Raw genomic sequence first — 17,071 nt, 5'->3', positions numbered from 1 at the left:
AATGCTTTCGGACGGGTCGATGGGAAGTGGGGAGGGGTCATCGAGAAAGTTGTTTGTGTCCAAGTTGGTGTCGTCTTTGTCTTGCGCGAAAATTATGTAATTGTGATGTCATCAAAGCGCGATGTTTTTCGCTTCGATATTCATCACGTGGTCTGCTTCCTGTCGGGCTACTTTTAAAGTTTAAAGATTTTCTCTTCAGACGCGAAACAACGACCAGATTCCACAAACGCGCGAGTTGTTTTATCAATTTCATGCAACTCGCTGATAATCGCGATGGAGCGAAGCATAGCGCGATTTTGCCAGAGGCCGAAATATTTTGCAGAAGACTTAAACTTACAAGGCCGATAAATTGTAGACATTTTGCAAACGTATATGACGCAATAATAAATAAGTCGCAGGTATGAAAATGAAAAATTTTCAATCGCGATTTCAAGCGCTAATGTTAAACTTTTTGGGTATAATTTGACGGTAAAAGGCGGTTTTGAATTTTTGTAATCCGACCATCAAGCGAGCAGCCTTGTTTCGTCACAAAGGCCTTCAATGACTAGGTTGAAATTTTCTCGAATAAAATTTCTTTGCACGAGAATGTTCCATTGAAGTTGAACTTGAAAGCTGAGCGCATACCACGCGGCGTGAACTTGACCTTCACTAGCTTCGTAAACTGCTGCGATAAGATTTAGAATCGACGTTGCGTCGAGACCTGAACAGCGGCTGGTTTGTTTACAAAACTTGGTGAGGATAAATTCCAGAACGTTTCGTCAAATGAGAATGTTTCAGAAATTTAAAATCGCGAAGAAATTAAGTCGAATGCGAAATAAAATTTGGAACAATTCCAATGACAATGAAGTTTGAACGCCTCCGTATTTCAAGATCTTTATCGCATCAACGCAACACGAGGTTGGTGCCGCCAATTACTTTCGCCTCAAACCGCTTTATTTTAATCCGCGACTTTTTTTGCGCTTGAGAACACTCGAGAAATTTTAACGTCGCCTCCGCCAGAATTCCTTCGCGTCATTCTAGAATATTGTCGACAAGCCTCCCATAATCTCATTATTACGTCATAGTCTTTTGTTTGACCTCCTCGGTAGTTGTCAGCTCTTGTTCGCATTAAACTTTCTTTGCAAACATATTTTAACATCACAGGACGATAGACGTCTTTTTAATTCAATGATAATTTTTTTAAACGTAACATATCGCTATTGCTTCCAACGATCCCACAATGCACCATTTGGTCACAACCCTCCCCCTCAAATCATTTAAAGACACCGAACACTACAGCAATTGTGTCGTCACTTGTCGCTCCCGATAGAGCCGTATGCTGAATTGGGCTGACATATCGATGTTTGTTTATCGACGATTGTCAGCCTAGAATCGACGTCGCGCTGTCGTTTGATCCCGTCATAATAGCGACCGCCTTCCTATCGCGTTTGAAGCGATCGACGGCCGCGTTCTAGAATGGAGAGAAGACGGTTTTATTTGACTGGAAGCGACGAAATAACAATCTTATTTAGAAAAACCGATCCTTCAATTTCCATTGTAAGCTTCTATTATTCGGTCATTGTGCTGTCATGCTCTAAAAACGTTGTTGTTTGTTACGTCAGCAATTATAATTTTATTGCAAATAACAACGCGTGAGATTTCAAGGTTTATTTAAACTTTGTCGCTTTGGGGAAAAAGTTTTCAAGATTAAAGTCGGTAGAAGTAATTACTTGATGTCGATGCAAAAATTTTTCATCGAGATCCCTTGGTTTGAATCACAACGAAATCACAAAAAGTTAACAGTTAAGACAATAGAAGATTTCATTGTGACGTGACAAAGCCCTTCCGGCAAAGGCGGGGGAGAATTAATGAACATAGTCGGGCGAAAACAAATGAAGTTGGTGACGAGAAGCTTTTGTTTAGAGTAGACGATAACTAATTCCCGAAAACGACGATAACGTTTTAAAGGTTAACATCAGGACAGAAAGTTACAATCGCAGTTAATTGGTTGATTACGTTTTTCCGATTGTGATTAAACAAACGATCTCGGTCAACAGCGTTTATGATGTTTAAAGAGAGGTTTGAAGTTGATGACGTCAGTTCAAAAACAATTTAACTTTGTTTAATTGAGTTAACTTTCATGAAAATGCTTGTTTGATCTCCATCTTCATCGTGTTTGATCTCCTGTTAACTTTTCAAACTATTTGAGACATAACTTTCTTTCGTTGCAGTTTCCAGGCTTAAAAAAAAACGTTTCTCGAGAACGACTTAAAAATATTTAACAATTTGTTTCAAAAGCGCTTCTTCTGTTGTGTCACAAGCGTATCTATTCTTTATATTTGGTTAAGTAATTAAAAGATTTTACACGTTGAAAGCTCGGATTCTCGCGACACCTCGGCTCAGAGCGTGACGATAGCGACCGGGGATCGATGGTATGACGTCACTAATGAATAGACTAAGCAGAGCGGATTGCGTCAGCTTGTAATATAGACTTGACAGCTTTGACTTGCTTTCTGTTCATCGCAAAAACTTGGCCAAGTAATTTATTTTTCTTCGTAAAACTTCCCAAGCGTATCCGGCTTGCTGAGCACACGCTGACAATTTGCATTCATTCTCGATTTATTTGCTTTGTATCGCCCATAACGCTCACCTACCTCCTACCTTCGCGCCATTCCTACGAGCTGGATATTTTCTCATGATTATCGCGATATCGGCGCAACTCCCGTTTAAATACTGATATTTATAGGTTCGCCTTCTTTTCACGCTCTACTGGCGCTTCTGTCAGTTCTTTTGAAGTTTCTATGAGCGCAGGCGTTAGACTTAAGATTTCTTGTTATAACGATCTCACTGCGTGTAAGATCGGCTTCAGTCGTATTATGTTGCATAACTCGCATTTCCCAGTATTTTGCTGTGAAAATGACTGGCGCTTGTCCTGTTGCCTTCATTCAGTTCACTTTTGCCAATCCCTTGTACAAGCAAGTAGGAAAATATTAATAAAAAAGCGGCTTCTCATTAGGTGTGAGTCCATTTGGTTTGTTTTCATTGGACTCTCCATTACCAGTGCGACGAAACAAAAGTTCCATAGATACCTACATACATTATCGCGCCTGTCATAAACCTACTCCATATCAGGTAACAACATTTCTTTGTGCATTTGTCAAATTAATACGCCGCTGCGGATGCTCCCAAAAGGTTGTTATTCAGCGAAGTTGCCACTCGCCAGGGAAGAAAGTTAAAAGCTAATAAGGATTTAATAACAAGTTTATGGCGAGGTTAATTGTATGAGCTCATTGTATTGAGTTTTTGTGTTATCCTTTTTCTTAAGAAAGAACTTTTAATAAGACTTGTTTATTTGGACTATTTCCAATTAGTACGTTATTCATAAAATCAAACAGAACAAAGTAAAAATCTTGTTGCACTAGCGTATGAGCGTATTTCTTCAAAACAAAGTAAAAGAATAAAACGGTCATAAAAATGAAACATTAATAAACTTGATAATGAGTTAGAAAATGTTAAAGGCAGAGAAACGCTTATTTGTCCAATGCAAAAAATCAAACAGCAAACTTTTCAACTGTTAGGGTTGTTTCCACGCAGAGATATTTCATCAGAGGATTTTGCATTTGCTTAACATAACGGTGAGGGCGAGCTGACTCAGTCAAACAAAAGCAAAACCCACACATGCAAGAAATCTCCAGTTTTAAGGCGGATCATAACGTTTGTCAATAAAAGTCGTTTCAGGAATTTGTTTGTGCTATTTGTCTCGGTGTTGCGAGAATGTCCAATAACGCTCGTTATTGCCATCTAGCAAGTTTTGAAGTTGAACAGAAATTGAGTTTTGAACATTTTTGAAATTTGTCCATTGGGAAAAAATTTTACCGTTTATTCAATATGGATCTTAGGCCCCAATGTAACAATAGAATAAACAGCAAAATTTTCAACCGTGGTAGCAAGTTAATCTTGAATTTCCCGTTTATTCGAGTTGTTGTCACGATAAATCTGTCTCTTAAAGTTTAGCTTTTTCAAAATTGTTCAATGAATAAAAGTTTTACGAGTTATTCAAATCAAATAAACAAAATAAGACGTCAGAATAAAATAAGATTTAGTCATTTTAAAGCGCCCTTAATTTTAGGCTCGGTAGCTTATTGCTTCGAGTGCTGTCCTCGCAATAAATGCGGCTCAGGTTCTGTGTTCGATACCCAGTGACGCCATATCGTTGTTATATGAGCATTAACGAAACTTGCTCTGTCCCGTGGAATTCTGAAATGAAAAAGTGTGCGACAATCGAAGCTCGCACAAAGGCTAGCTCAGTAGCCCGGACTCGAGCGATGAGGAATCATCACCTGGTTTAAGTGGTGCAAAGACTTTGCTCAGTTCGAGGATGAAGATCATGATTTTTGCATGATTTGCATACGATCAATCTTTCGTCGGATTTGAGCATGGGTGCACCATAGATATATTATATATAACTACAGTTATATTGTAGTGCATTATATACTGTTGTAGTTATATATAAGATATCTATGGGGTACACTGGTACAGTTTGGCGCAAACAACAGGAGATTGTTGTCAGCACTGTTAGGTCGCCATTTTGATTTGACTTGTGGAACGACATAGGCAGTAAGTCTAGAGTAGACAGGGTGTAGTATACAAGCGCACAACCCCAGGATGCTTTTGTATGGTAGACCCTAGCTACTCAAATTGTGACGTCATCTGGTTGCGCAGTTGTATACTAGATCTTGGCAGGCATGTCACATACAGTTTATCGATACTGATATACAGCATTGAAACAATTTTGAATCATCACATGCTTGAGCACACCACCTGCTCGTCTGCTTAATTTTTCGCTTTTTCAACTTATTTTCAACTTAGTGTCCGTGCTAGTTGTTACCAGCCATCTTTTGCAGCAGCAGCAGCTAACGATAAATAGGCTAAGCTATAGGCTAGGCCTGACCAAAACAAAATATTGTAACCTAAATCGAGACGGATGCAGAGTAATTTCCAGCAAGATCTTTAGTGCGCCAAATACCACAGGTGCAGAAATGTCCATACGCAATGAAAGTGCGCACTTAGATGGGCAGTACCGTACCTCAGTACTACAGCACCGAATTACTGTACCGCTGTACTTTTGCAGTTTCGATACCGTGGGTACTTTTTTCTAAAAGTATTGGCTGAATCCAATAAAGTTGCATAGAGTAAGTTTGATATTTTTTGATCTGAAATAACCTTTAGCGGGGCCAAAATATCAACAAAAGTTACACTTGTAGCAGGATATGTGTACAAAGTATCTAAAAATAATCATGTTTCTATTAAAATATGTACTAAATAATATGTACTAAAAATCTTGCTAAGTGCACGAAGGATAAAAACTAAATTTGCCTGTAGTGGCTATTGATTAAACTTGATTGCACGAGGATTTCTCACTCAAGAACAGCAAAATTTCCAAACTGGCTTAATTGACATTCATTGCTTTCAAGTAAGAAAAATAATGAAACAAAATTATCTTCTCTCTGCTTGTCTTTTGGTACTTTTATGTTTCAATCTTGTTTGCAGAGGCGAGGTAGTGATTTGTAGGTTTGTCCATTTTATTGATAGAATATGGACACAGACTGTGACGCACCGCCTGTGCCATCTAGTGGGCTCCAAGATGAGCCATCAACATCAGCTAAGAAAAGATTTCGGGATGCCGCAAAATCACCACAGTTAAGGAAGAAGAACATCGTCAGTGCTGGTATGAAAGTGCCTGATACGGAAGTAGTCGAAGTATTTAGTTTAATGAACGTAAGAAAGAGTCTTGAATTTGTTATGAACTGATGATTCTTGCATTTCCGTGAAATTCACTAATCACCGGCACATGAATTACCTTGACATGGTTTAAGTGTTTGCTTCAGCTCACTTGTACAAATTCTAAATTATTATCTTCATTACGTGCATAAAATCTTTATCACTTGTACAAATTCTAAATTATTATCTTCATCACGTGCATAAAATCTTTATCACGTGCTTAAAATCTTCATCACGTGCATAATATGTTTATCACATGCAACCACTATTGGGAGCAACTGCCATCAATTTATAGAAATCACAACAAAGTTTATGAAACAATCATTTGATTGGTCGACATATGATCAATCACAGGTACAAGTGCGAAACAACCACAAAAAGCAGCAACTGCTCGACAAAAGAATTCCTGTTCTCGTGACAGGCTTATATTTTTCTTTGGCGGACTTACTGCCATAATCCTTATAGGAGTTGTTCTTGTGATAGGTAGGTTGTTTTATGACATCACAAGCAGGTGTAGTATGTTTGTTTGTTTTTTTTTCAATAAAGTTGAGCAGCTTGGTAACAAAATCATTGAACTTACATTTAAACAACTTTGTTAAACTAATTTTTTGTGATACTTTAAGTGAAAGAAGCTTAAATGCTTTATTTGCATCCAACTCACTGACAGATGTGACGACTTAACTCGTGTCTTGACTTTTTTTTTGTGACTCAGTGTTTGGATTAGAAAAATTACCTGATTATGAAGTTGTTCAAAGTCAGTTCAATGGGGAGGTGCAGTTTGAGGAGTTAGATGGAGAATTTGTGAAGTGGTCTTCAGACATGAACAGTGTTTATTCGGGAAATTCTCAGAAGTTGATCAGTTCAGTGGAACCAAAGGTCAGCTAGATGCTGAGCTCAATGCATTGTTGAGACGCCATTGTTGGGTTGAGATGAGTTTTAGTTATTTCTAGATATTGCGAAGGGGGCAAACACACAAATTATTTTTCCATTTAAACTTACATGTTCTGGACATATCTCATTCGTTTCTCAGCCTACGCTGATATGAGACGCAACTAAGTTCCTGTAGACATTAATGTGCAAAGATATTGAAGTAAATACGACATGAGATTGTGATAGTTAGTTATTCAATGCAGCTTGATATTCAGGTAAAGGTAAAAACATTAATGATGTTATCACAGCGAGGTCAAATTTTTGTTTAAAAACTCAGATAATATCGGCTTTTCGAGAAGAAGGAGTCGTCGTAGACGCGATTGTGTTCAACAAGTTGACGCCAAGCGAGCCGAAGATTGTCAGGAGAAATGAAAAGATAACAAGTGGCCGTTCAGTGGTTGAAGGGAGAACAGAAGAAGTTGCTTACGTCGAGAAAACGGTGAATTTACAGATCAACGTTTGTGATTGTGATGCAGAATACTCGAGCTGAGTAACGTCTGTGGCCAATAAAACTTGTGAATTTCCAATATGTTCACTGCTCTCTGTGCTTTGTCCTATGTTATGATATAGCAAGGCAGTTTATCTCTACTTAACTTCTCCAGTATCTTGGGGTGCAAACCATAACAGCTGATTATGAGACCTTGGCCAAACCTTCTGACAATGCAGCAGTGTTCGGCAGCATACAACCGAACCAGTGGCCAAAGGTTGCTCGGTCTCTGTCAAGTAGGATGGCTTCCAAGGGTGTGAAAGCTTCAATGAAAAAAATGCGAGGTTTGCGTCTTTGCTTTGTTATGACATGATGAGTTGCTTATTAAGAGGGAACGTTGACTTTGTTAACAATGAATATAAATGAAAACGTTGAAATAATTACAACTGGAGCTTGTATTGACATATATGTAGACATGTGTAGACAATTTTCCTGAAGCAGTGAACTTACCTTGAATAATATGAAATTGTGAGTGAAGTCAACAAACTTCCTCTGAATCAATGGAACGATGAGATTTTGCACAAGTTCACCGCCATCTATTATTTGCTCACGACCATCTATTATTTGCTCACGACCATCTATTATTTTCTTACCCCCATCTATTATTTGCTCACGACCATCTATTATTTGTTCACCGTCACCATCTATTAATTATTTGCTTACGACCAGCGTAGAATCGGGTTTTTGTTCAACTCCTACAAGTTAAACTTTCTGATTAAATTGATCTCGTTGCAGCGAATCCAAACTTTGAGAAAGCCGTTGCGCTGCAAATCGAAGAAGCGCCGGAGACCGTGAAAAAGCCTGAACCAGTAAAGCTTAAAACAGGTGCGAGTCCAATCTTTGTTTGAGCTTGAATAATTAATACGGCTCAAGAATATCCACAGCAAGTATTTTTCGTGCGTGTTTGTAGCCGCCCTTGTGTAATTGTGATGTCAGAGCTATTTCATCATTAAGACACATTAATTACTCTGTTTTCTATGGCATTGAAAATATTTCAAGACTCAAACAGAAGGTCAGCTGTTGCTATGGTTACTACCAGTGATGTTCCATCTGTTTTATTCATGCTCAGAATTCCACGCTAATACTTTGCTCCAGGGTTCTCGTTTTTCTTCTCAGTGTTAAGAAACTAGAATATGCTTTCGCAGATAGGGAAAGAAACTTTTAACAATTTTATAACGTGTTAAGAATACAGTTAATTTACCTGTTTAAACAAATTGACACGATTTACCACCAGCAAAGTATCCGGAGAGATTTAACCGATTAGTTCAGTGCAGGTGCTGTGAAGTAGTTTTAAATGAAGTGGGCTAGATGTCACTTTATTATTTTCTTGTAGTCAAATGTACTTGTGAACTCAACGGACATTTCGAAGAGGCGTCCTCATATGTGTGCGACTGCTCATCAAGTTGCCTGATTCGTAAAGGCAATGTATTTGGTGGAAGGAACAACATTTTTGGGGTGCTCAGTAACTTGTGCAAGTCGGCGTACTACGCTGATGTGATGGATGTAAGTGGTTCCCTTATGTTTAACCCTACACAGTGCATGCGATACATAGCATTGCTGAGGTCCACTTTCACCATGTCAACAGCTAACACTTGCAATAACCACAGGAACATGGTGGTAAATTTGAAGTGATCAAAATTGGTAAGCTGGATAGAATCTTGGGTGGATCGGTCAAATACGGGATTGTTCCACGCACCGCCATTTGGAGGGAGTTGGCCTATAAAGTGAAAAGTAGGCGATGGTTTTTTTCTTCGTATTCTGCGGCATGAGTTGTTCTATTTGATGAACTTTTACAGCTATCGGCCCAATTGTGAAACCCACTCTGCCTCCACTGAACACCACAACCGCTGCCCCGACTGAATCAGCCCCTACTTCGGCTGGAGGAGGAGGATCTACTTCTGGAGAGGGAGGAGGTTCCACTTCTGGAGGAGGAGGTTCCACTTCTGGAGGAGGAGGTTCCATTTCTGGAGAAGGAGGAGGATCATCTTCGGGAGGAGGAAACTCCACTTCTGGAGAGGGAGGAGGCTCCTCTTCTGGAGGAGGAGGTTCCACTTCTGGAGAGGGAGGAGGCTCCACTTCAGGAGGAGGAAACTCCACTTCTGGAACGGCAGGAGGCTCCACTTCAGGAGGAGGATCCACTTCTGGAGAGGGAGACACTAATTATGCAGAAGCGGGCATGTTTGTGATTTTCATCAGATTGGAAGATATTAAGTTTCCTGGTGCCAGCGAGTCAAGTTTTCCGGAACGCATCTGGTGGAAGTATTTTGGAATCACATGATTTATTGATATCTCCTGTGGCTATATTTGATTTTTGCTTAATTTGAAATTACCCTTCGATGCAACTGTGACAGATGTGAATATTTTGTGCAGAGGAGATTATCTTCGTGACCCTGATCATGCGAAGTCAAGAAAACTTGCGAAGCCCTTCGAGGATTTGGTTCGTTCGTTTTGATTTCTTTATCGTCTTATCAACGATGACGTGTTCACTGATTTTTTTGCTGTCATTCAAAGTTTCATTTCCAGATGTTAGACGCAGTAACCAAAAGTGGCTTCAGAGTGGATGAAGTGAAAATTACTGAATATTTTGAACCAGTCCAGGCAGGACTCTGCATGTCATTTCGGATGTTCGGGGATTTCCAAGCGAATGTTGTGGTTGGTAGCAAGAGATTTCTATGATTACTTCGCACTGGTTTTTTTTTAAGGTTTGGTTTGGGTGACCACTAAGTAGTTTTAAGAGACCGCAAGTGTTTCATTTAAATACCAAAAAATAGCCTGTAGTTGCAAGTCCAAATTTTGGGAAACCGCTGGAGAAATTTGGGGGACCGTTTCGGTCCCCCAAAACACCTTAAAAAAACACTGACTTCGCATAGTGAGTAGTGTTGCCTATGGCAACGTGGTTGACATAAACCTCGTTTATTACGTCAGATCGCTCGGAACATGGAAAGCGGATCGCGCGGTTCTGTCTCGGCTCTGATATTCAAGACCCTTGACCTGAATCCTAGAACATCCGAGTTGCTCGGATTTCGATGTGAGGAGACTTTTGCGATAGAATTGTTCGACAACTTACGTTTTTATTTTGGTTTGGGCTCGCAATGTTTACAACAACTGATGTTCGTGATGATTCTGTTTCCAGATACAACCCAGTTCCTCAATATGTTGTGACCCATGGAACCCTTCTCTCCATTGTGACGCAACACCTGGCATTGTTGTCAAACAGTCACTGTTTGAGGCGTTTGTGCGAAAGTTTTGACGTTTTTTGAGAATAAAGTTTTACCTTCTTGTCCGTGATTGGCTGATTGGTGGTATTGATATTTTTCTTACTGAGCCATTAATTTGCATTCCCCACAACGTGGCGCCACAGAGTCGCTTACCCGCTGAGTTGGAAGTCCAATAGCAAGTTAATTGATCTTAAATCAAAGAGCACTGCATTGCTGGAAGTCAGCATTGTTGGAGGAAAAAGTGGAGATTTCACAAACCCGTTTATTGAACACGTCACAAATCGATTACATTTACTACGTCATAATAAAATAAAAAAGAAAAGATCCCAGTAAGGCAACGCTCAGGTCATGAAGAGGATCGCGACGTCACAATGAGACGTCTAAGGCTCGGAAAGCTTCATCAGGTTACTCGCTTCTGCACAAACGTCATCTTTTATTACGTGATAATGACGAGTAGAAAGCATGAGGTTTCACTCACCAGTGCATGAGTCGCAAGAACATCGTGATATGTTCGGGAGATTCATTTCACGTCATCTTTATCGGCGCATTCAAGCGTGACCGTGATATGAGGGTGCTCATTGTCCACGTGATATGAACAACAATCACATGATTGGTGAAAGTATGGCGCCTGCTGACCAATCACCTGTTGTTGGCAGTGTAGGCCCCAATGTAACAATAAAATAAACAGCAAAATTTCAACCGTGGTAGCAAGTTAATCTTGAGTTTCGAGTTTATTCGAGTTGTTGTCACGATAACTTTGTCCCTTAAAGTTTAGCTTTTTCAAAATTGTTCAATGATAAAAAATTTTACGATTTATTCAAATCAAATAAAGAAAATAAAACGTCAAGGATTTATTAGTTTTAAAGCGCCCTTTAATTGTAGGCCCGGTAGCTTAATGCAATGAAATGAAAATTGTTCTGAAATGAAAAAGTATTTGACAATCGAAGCTCGCACAAAGTCTAGCTCAGTAGCCCGGACTCGAGCGATGAGGAATCATCACCGGGTTTAAGTGGTACAAAGATTTAGCTCAGTTCGAGGATGAAGATCATGACTTTTGTATGAGATCAATCTTTCGTCCGATTTGAGCATGGGTGCACCATAGATATCGTATATGTACCTACAGTAATATTGTGGTGTATTATATTTTTATATACCGTAGTAGTTATAGATAAGATATCTATGGGGTGCACTGGTACAGTTTGGCGCGAAGAACCTGAGATTGTTGTCAGGGCTGATAGGTCGCCATTTTGTTTTGACTTGTGAAGCGACATAGGCAGTAAGTCTAGACAGGGTGTAGTATACAAGTGCACAACCACAAGATGCTTTTGTATACTTCACCTTAGCTACTCAAATTGTGACGTCATCTGGTTGTAGTTGTATACTAGACCTGGGTAGGATCTGTGTACAAAGTATCTAAAAATAAATATGTTTCTATTAAAATATATGGTAAATAATATATACTAAAAATCTTGCTAAGCGCACGGAGGATAAAAGCTAATTGTGCCTATAGTGGCTATTGATTAAACGTGATTGCACGAGGATTTCTCACTCAAGAACAGCAAAATTTCCAAACTGGCTTAATTGACATTCATTGCTTTCAAGTAAGAAAAATAATGAAACAAAATTATCTTCTTTCTGCTTGTCTTTTGGTGCTTTTATGTTTCAACCTTGTTTGCAGAGGCAAGGTAGTGATTTGTAGGTTTGTCCATTTTATTGATAGAAGATGGACACAGACTATGACGCACCGCCTGTGCCATCTAGTGGGCCCCAAGATGAACCATCAACATCAGCTAAGAAAAGATTTCGGGATGCAGCAAAATCACCACAGTTAAGGAAGAAGAACATCGTCAGTGCTGGTATGAAAGTGCCTGATATGGAAGTAGTCGAACTATTTAGTTTAATGAACGTAAGAAATAGTCGTGAATTTGTTATGAACTGATGATTCTTGAATTTCTGTGAAATTCACTAATCACCGGCTCATGAATTACCTTGACGTGGTTTAAGTGTTTGCTTCAGCTCACTTGTACAAATTCTAAATTATTGTCTTCATTACGTGCATAATATGTTTATCACATGCAACCACTATTGGGAGCAACTGCCATCAATTTATAGAAATCACAACAAAGTTTATGAAACAATCATTTGATTGGTCGACATATGATCAATCACAGGTACAAGTGCGAAACAACCACAAAAAGTAGCAACTGCTCGACAAAAGAATTCCTGTTCTCGTGACAGGCTTATATTTTTCTTTGGTGGACTTACTGCCATAATCCTTATAGGAGTTGTTCTTGTGATAGGTAGGTTGTTTTATGACATCACAAGCAGGTGTAGTATGCTTGTTTCTTTTTTTCAATAAAGTTGAGCAGCTTGGTAACAAAATCATTGAACTTACATTTAAACAACTTTGTTAAACTAATTTTTTGTGATACTTTAAGTGAAAGAAGCTTAAATGCTTTATTTGCATCTAACTCACTGACAGATGTGACGACTTAACTCGTGTCTTGACATTTTTTTTGTGACTCAGTGTTTGGATTAGAAAAATTACCTGATTATGAAGTTGTTCAAAGTCAGTTCAATGGGGAGGTGCAGTTTGAGGAGTTAGATGGAGAATTTGTGAAGTGGTCTTCAGACATGAACAGTGTTTATTCGGGAAATTCTCAGAAGTTGATCAGTTCAGTGGAACCAAAGGTCAGCTAGATGCTGAGCTCAATGCATTGTTGAGACGCCATTGTTGGGTTGAGATGAGTTTTAGTTATTTCTAGATATTGCGAAGGGGGCAAACACACAAATTATTTTTCCATTTAAACTTACATGTTCTGGACATATCTCATTCGTTTCTCAGCCTACGCTGATATGAGACGCAACTAAGTTCCTGTAGACATTAATGTGCAAAGATATTGAAGTAAATACGACATGAGATTGTGATAGTTAGTTATTCAATGCAGCTTGATATTCAGGTAAAGGTAAAAACATTAATGATGTTATCACAGCGAGGTCAAATTTTTGTTTAAAAACTCAGATAATATCGGCTTTTCGAGAAGAAGGAGTCGTCGTAGACGCGATTGTGTTCAACAAGTTGACGCCAAGCGAGCCGAAGATTGTCAGGAGAAATGAAAAGATAACAAGTGGCCGTTCAGTGGTTGAAGGGAGAACAGAAGAAGTTGCTTACGTCGAGAAAACGGTGAATTTACAGATCAACGTTTGTGATTGTGATGCAGAATACTCGAGCTGAGTAACGTCTGTGGCCAATAAAACTTGTGAATTTCCAATATGTTCACTGCTCTCTGTGCTTTGTCCTATGTTATGATATAGCAAGGCAGTTTATCTCTACTTAACTTCTCCAGTATCTTGGGGTGCAAACCATAACAGCTGATTATGAGACCTTGGCCAAACCTTCTGACAATGCAGCAGTGTTCGGCAGCATACAACCGAACCAGTGGCCAAAGGTTGCTCGGTCTCTGTCAAGTAGGATGGCTTCCAAGGGTGTGAAAGCTTCAATGAAAAAAATGCGAGGTTTGCGTCTTTGCTTTGTTATGACATGATGAGTTGCTTATTAAGAGGGAACGTTGACTTTGTTAACAATGAATATAAATGAAAACGTTGAAATAATTACAACTGGAGCTTGTATTGACATATATGTAGACATGTGTAGACAATTTTCCTGAAGCAGTGAACTTACCTTGAATAATATGAAATTGTGAGTGAAGTCAACAAACTTCCTCTGAATCAATGGAACGATGAGATTTTGCACAAGTTCACCGCCATCTATTATTTGCTCACGACCATCTATTATTTGCTCACGACCATCTATTATTTTCTTACCCCCATCTATTATTTGCTCACGACCATCTATTATTTGTTCACCGTCACCATCTATTAATTATTTGCTTACGACCAGCGTAGAATCGGGTTTTTGTTCAACTCCTACAAGTTAAACTTTCTGATTAAATTGATCTCGTTGCAGCGAATCCAAACTTTGAGAAAGCCGTTGCGCTGCAAATCGAAGAAGCGCCGGAGACCGTGAAAAAGCCTGAACCAGTAAAGCTTAAAACAGGTGCGAGTCCAATCTTTGTTTGAGCTTGAATAATTAATACGGCTCAAGAATATCCACAGCAAGTATTTTTCGTGCGTGTTTGTAGCCGCCCTTGTGTAATTGTGATGTCAGAGCTATTTCATCATTAAGACACATTAATTACTCTGTTTTCTATGGCATTGAAAATATTTCAAGACTCAAACAGAAGGTCAGCTGTTGCTATGGTTACTACCAGTGATGTTCCATCTGTTTTATTCATGCTCAGAATTCCACGCTAATACTTTGCTCCAGGGTTCTCGTTTTTCTTCTCAGTGTTAAGAAACTAGAATATGCTTTCGCAGATAGGGAAAGAAACTTTTAACAATTTTATAACGTGTTAAGAATACAGTTAATTTACCTGTTTAAACAAATTGACACGATTTACCACCAGCAAAGTATCCGGAGAGATTTAACCGATTAGTTCAGTGCAGGTGCTGTGAAGTAGTTTTAAATGAAGTGGGCTAGATGTCACTTTATTATTTTCTTGTAGTCAAATGTACTTGTGAACTCAACGGACATTTCGAAGAGGCGTCCTCATATGTGTGCGACTGCTCATCAAGTTGCCTGATTCGTAAAGGCAATGTATTTGGTGGAAGGAACAACATTTTTGGGGTGCTCAGTAACTTGTGCAAGTCGGCGTACTACGCTGATGTGATGGATGTAAGTGGTTCCCTTATGTTTAACCCTACACAGTGCATGCGATACATAGCATTGCTGAGGTCCACTTTCACCATGTCAACAGCTAACACTTGCAATAACCACAGGAACATGGTGGTAAATTTGAAGTGATCAAAATTGGTAAGCTGGATAGAATCTTGGGTGGATCGGTCAAATACGGGATTGTTCCACGCACCGCCATTTGGAGGGAGTTGGCCTATAAAGTGAAAAGTAGGCGATGGTTTTTTTCTTCGTATTCTGCGGCATGAGTTGTTCTATTTGATGAACTTTTACAGCTATCGGCCCAATTGTGAAACCCACTCTGCCTCCACTGAACACCACAACCGCTGCCCCGACTGAATCAGCCCCTACTTCGGCTGGAGGAGGAGGATCTACTTCTGGAGAGGGAGGAGGTTCCACTTCTGGAGGAGGAGGTTCCACTTCTGGAGGAGGAGGTTCCATTTCTGGAGAAGGAGGAGGATCATCTTCGGGAGGAGGAAACTCCACTTCTGGAGAGGGAGGAGGCTCCTCTTCTGGAGGAGGAGGTTCCACTTCTGGAGAGGGAGGAGGCTCCACTTCAGGAGGAGGAAACTCCACTTCTGGAACGGCAGGAGGCTCCACTTCAGGAGGAGGATCCACTTCTGGAGAGGGAGACACTAATTATGCAGAAGCGGGCATGTTTGTGATTTTCATCAGATTGGAAGATATTAAGTTTCCTGGTGCCAGCGAGTCAAGTTTTCCGGAACGCATCTGGTGGAAGTATTTTGGAATCACATGATTTATTGATATCTCCTGTGGCTATATTTGATTTTTGCTTAATTTGAAATTACCCTTCGATGCAACTGTGACAGATGTGAATATTTTGTGCAGAGGAGATTATCTTCGTGACCCTGATCATGCGAAGTCAAGAAAACTTGCGAAGCCCTTCGAGGATTTGGTTCGTTCGTTTTGATTTCTTTATCGTCTTATCAACGATGACGTGTTCACTGATTTTTTTGCTGTCATTCAAAGTTTCATTTCCAGATGTTAGACGCAGTAACCAAAAGTGGCTTCAGAGTGGATGAAGTGAAAATTACTGAATATTTTGAACCAGTCCAGGCAGGACTCTGCATGTCATTTCGGATGTTCGGGGATTTCCAAGCGAATGTTGTGGTTGGTAGCAAGAGATTTCTATGATTACTTCGCACTGGTTTTTTTTTAAGGTTTGGTTTGGGTGACCACTAAGTAGTTTTAAGAGACCGCAAGTGTTTCATTTAAATACCAAAAAATAGCCTGTAGTTGCAAGTCCAAATTTTGGGAAACCGCTGGAGAAATTTGGGGGACCGTTTCGGTCCCCCAAAACACCTTAAAAAAACACTGACTTCGCATAGTGAGTAGTGTTGCCTATGGCAACGTGGTTGACATAAACCTCGTTTATTACGTCAGATCGCTCGGAACATGGAAAGCGGATCGCGCGGTTCTGTCTCGGCTCTGATATTCAAGACCCTTGACCTGAATCCTAGAACATCCGAGTTGCTCGGATTTCGATGTGAGGAGACTTTTGCGATAGAATTGTTCGACAACTTACGTTTTTATTTTGGTTTGGGCTCGCAATGTTTACAACAACTGATGTTCGTGATGATTCTGTTTCCAGATACAACCCAGTTCCTCAATATGTTGTGACCCATGGAACCCTTCTCTCCATTGTGACGCAACACCTGGCATTGTTGTCAAACAGTCACTGTTTGAGGCGTTTGTGCGAAAGTTTTGACGTTTTTTGAGAATAAAGTTTTACCTTCTTGTCCGTGATTGGCTGATTGGTGGTATTGATATTTTTCTTACTGAGCCATTAATTTGCATTCCCCACAACGTGGCGCCACAGAGTCGCTTACCCGCTGAGTTGGAAGTCCAATAGCAAGTTAATTGATCTTAAATCAAAGAGCACTGCATTGCTGGAAGTCAGCA

At 39.8% G+C, this 17,071-nt stretch overlaps 2 protein-coding genes across 5 annotated transcripts; both read left to right on the top strand.

Annotated features, from left to right (window-relative positions):
• The first annotated feature begins 5,308 nt into the window (after positions 1 to 5,308).
• LOC143450701 (uncharacterized) lies at positions 5,309 to 10,465 on the top strand. 2 transcript variants are annotated; one of them, XM_076951354.1, is made up of 14 exons: positions 5,309 to 5,452; positions 5,572 to 5,707; positions 6,115 to 6,243; positions 6,473 to 6,636; positions 6,968 to 7,129; positions 7,293 to 7,461; positions 7,913 to 8,002; positions 8,511 to 8,680; positions 8,785 to 8,908; positions 8,974 to 9,436; positions 9,548 to 9,614; positions 9,701 to 9,829; positions 10,103 to 10,205; positions 10,311 to 10,465. In XM_076951354.1, exons 2-14 carry the CDS (start codon positions 5,575 to 5,577, stop codon positions 10,337 to 10,339), a joined length of 1,932 nt encoding a protein of 643 aa, XP_076807469.1. In that variant the 5' UTR covers positions 5,309 to 5,452; positions 5,572 to 5,574; the 3' UTR covers positions 10,340 to 10,465. The 2 variants fall into 2 exon arrangements, with proteins under 2 accessions (XP_076807469.1, XP_076807470.1); XM_076951355.1 differs by having other exon boundaries at positions 5,310 to 5,452; positions 5,530 to 5,707.
• A 1,317-nt stretch (positions 10,466 to 11,782) lies between these two features.
• Positions 11,783 to 16,915, top strand: LOC143450710 (uncharacterized). 3 transcript variants are annotated; one of them, XM_076951365.1, is made up of 14 exons: positions 11,783 to 11,996; positions 12,116 to 12,251; positions 12,561 to 12,695; positions 12,923 to 13,086; positions 13,418 to 13,579; positions 13,743 to 13,911; positions 14,363 to 14,452; positions 14,961 to 15,130; positions 15,235 to 15,358; positions 15,424 to 15,886; positions 15,998 to 16,064; positions 16,151 to 16,279; positions 16,553 to 16,655; positions 16,761 to 16,915. In XM_076951365.1, the coding sequence occupies exons 2-14, from the start codon at positions 12,119 to 12,121 to the stop codon at positions 16,787 to 16,789; spliced, it is 1,938 nt and encodes a 645-aa protein (XP_076807480.1). In that variant the 5' UTR covers positions 11,783 to 11,996; positions 12,116 to 12,118; the 3' UTR covers positions 16,790 to 16,915. The 3 variants fall into 3 exon arrangements, with proteins under 3 accessions (XP_076807480.1, XP_076807481.1, XP_076807479.1); XM_076951366.1 differs by having other exon boundaries at positions 12,074 to 12,251; positions 12,567 to 12,695; XM_076951364.1 differs by having other exon boundaries at positions 11,784 to 11,996; positions 12,074 to 12,251.
• The last annotated feature ends 156 nt before the right edge of the window (positions 16,916 to 17,071 follow it).

This window comes from Clavelina lepadiformis, chromosome 3 (assembly GCF_947623445.1).
Source record: "Clavelina lepadiformis chromosome 3, kaClaLepa1.1, whole genome shotgun sequence".
NCBI classification, from domain to species: domain Eukaryota; kingdom Metazoa; phylum Chordata; class Ascidiacea; order Aplousobranchia; family Clavelinidae; genus Clavelina; species Clavelina lepadiformis.
Note: the sequence above shows the minus strand (reverse complement) of the source record. Positions and strands in the feature narration are given on the sequence as shown.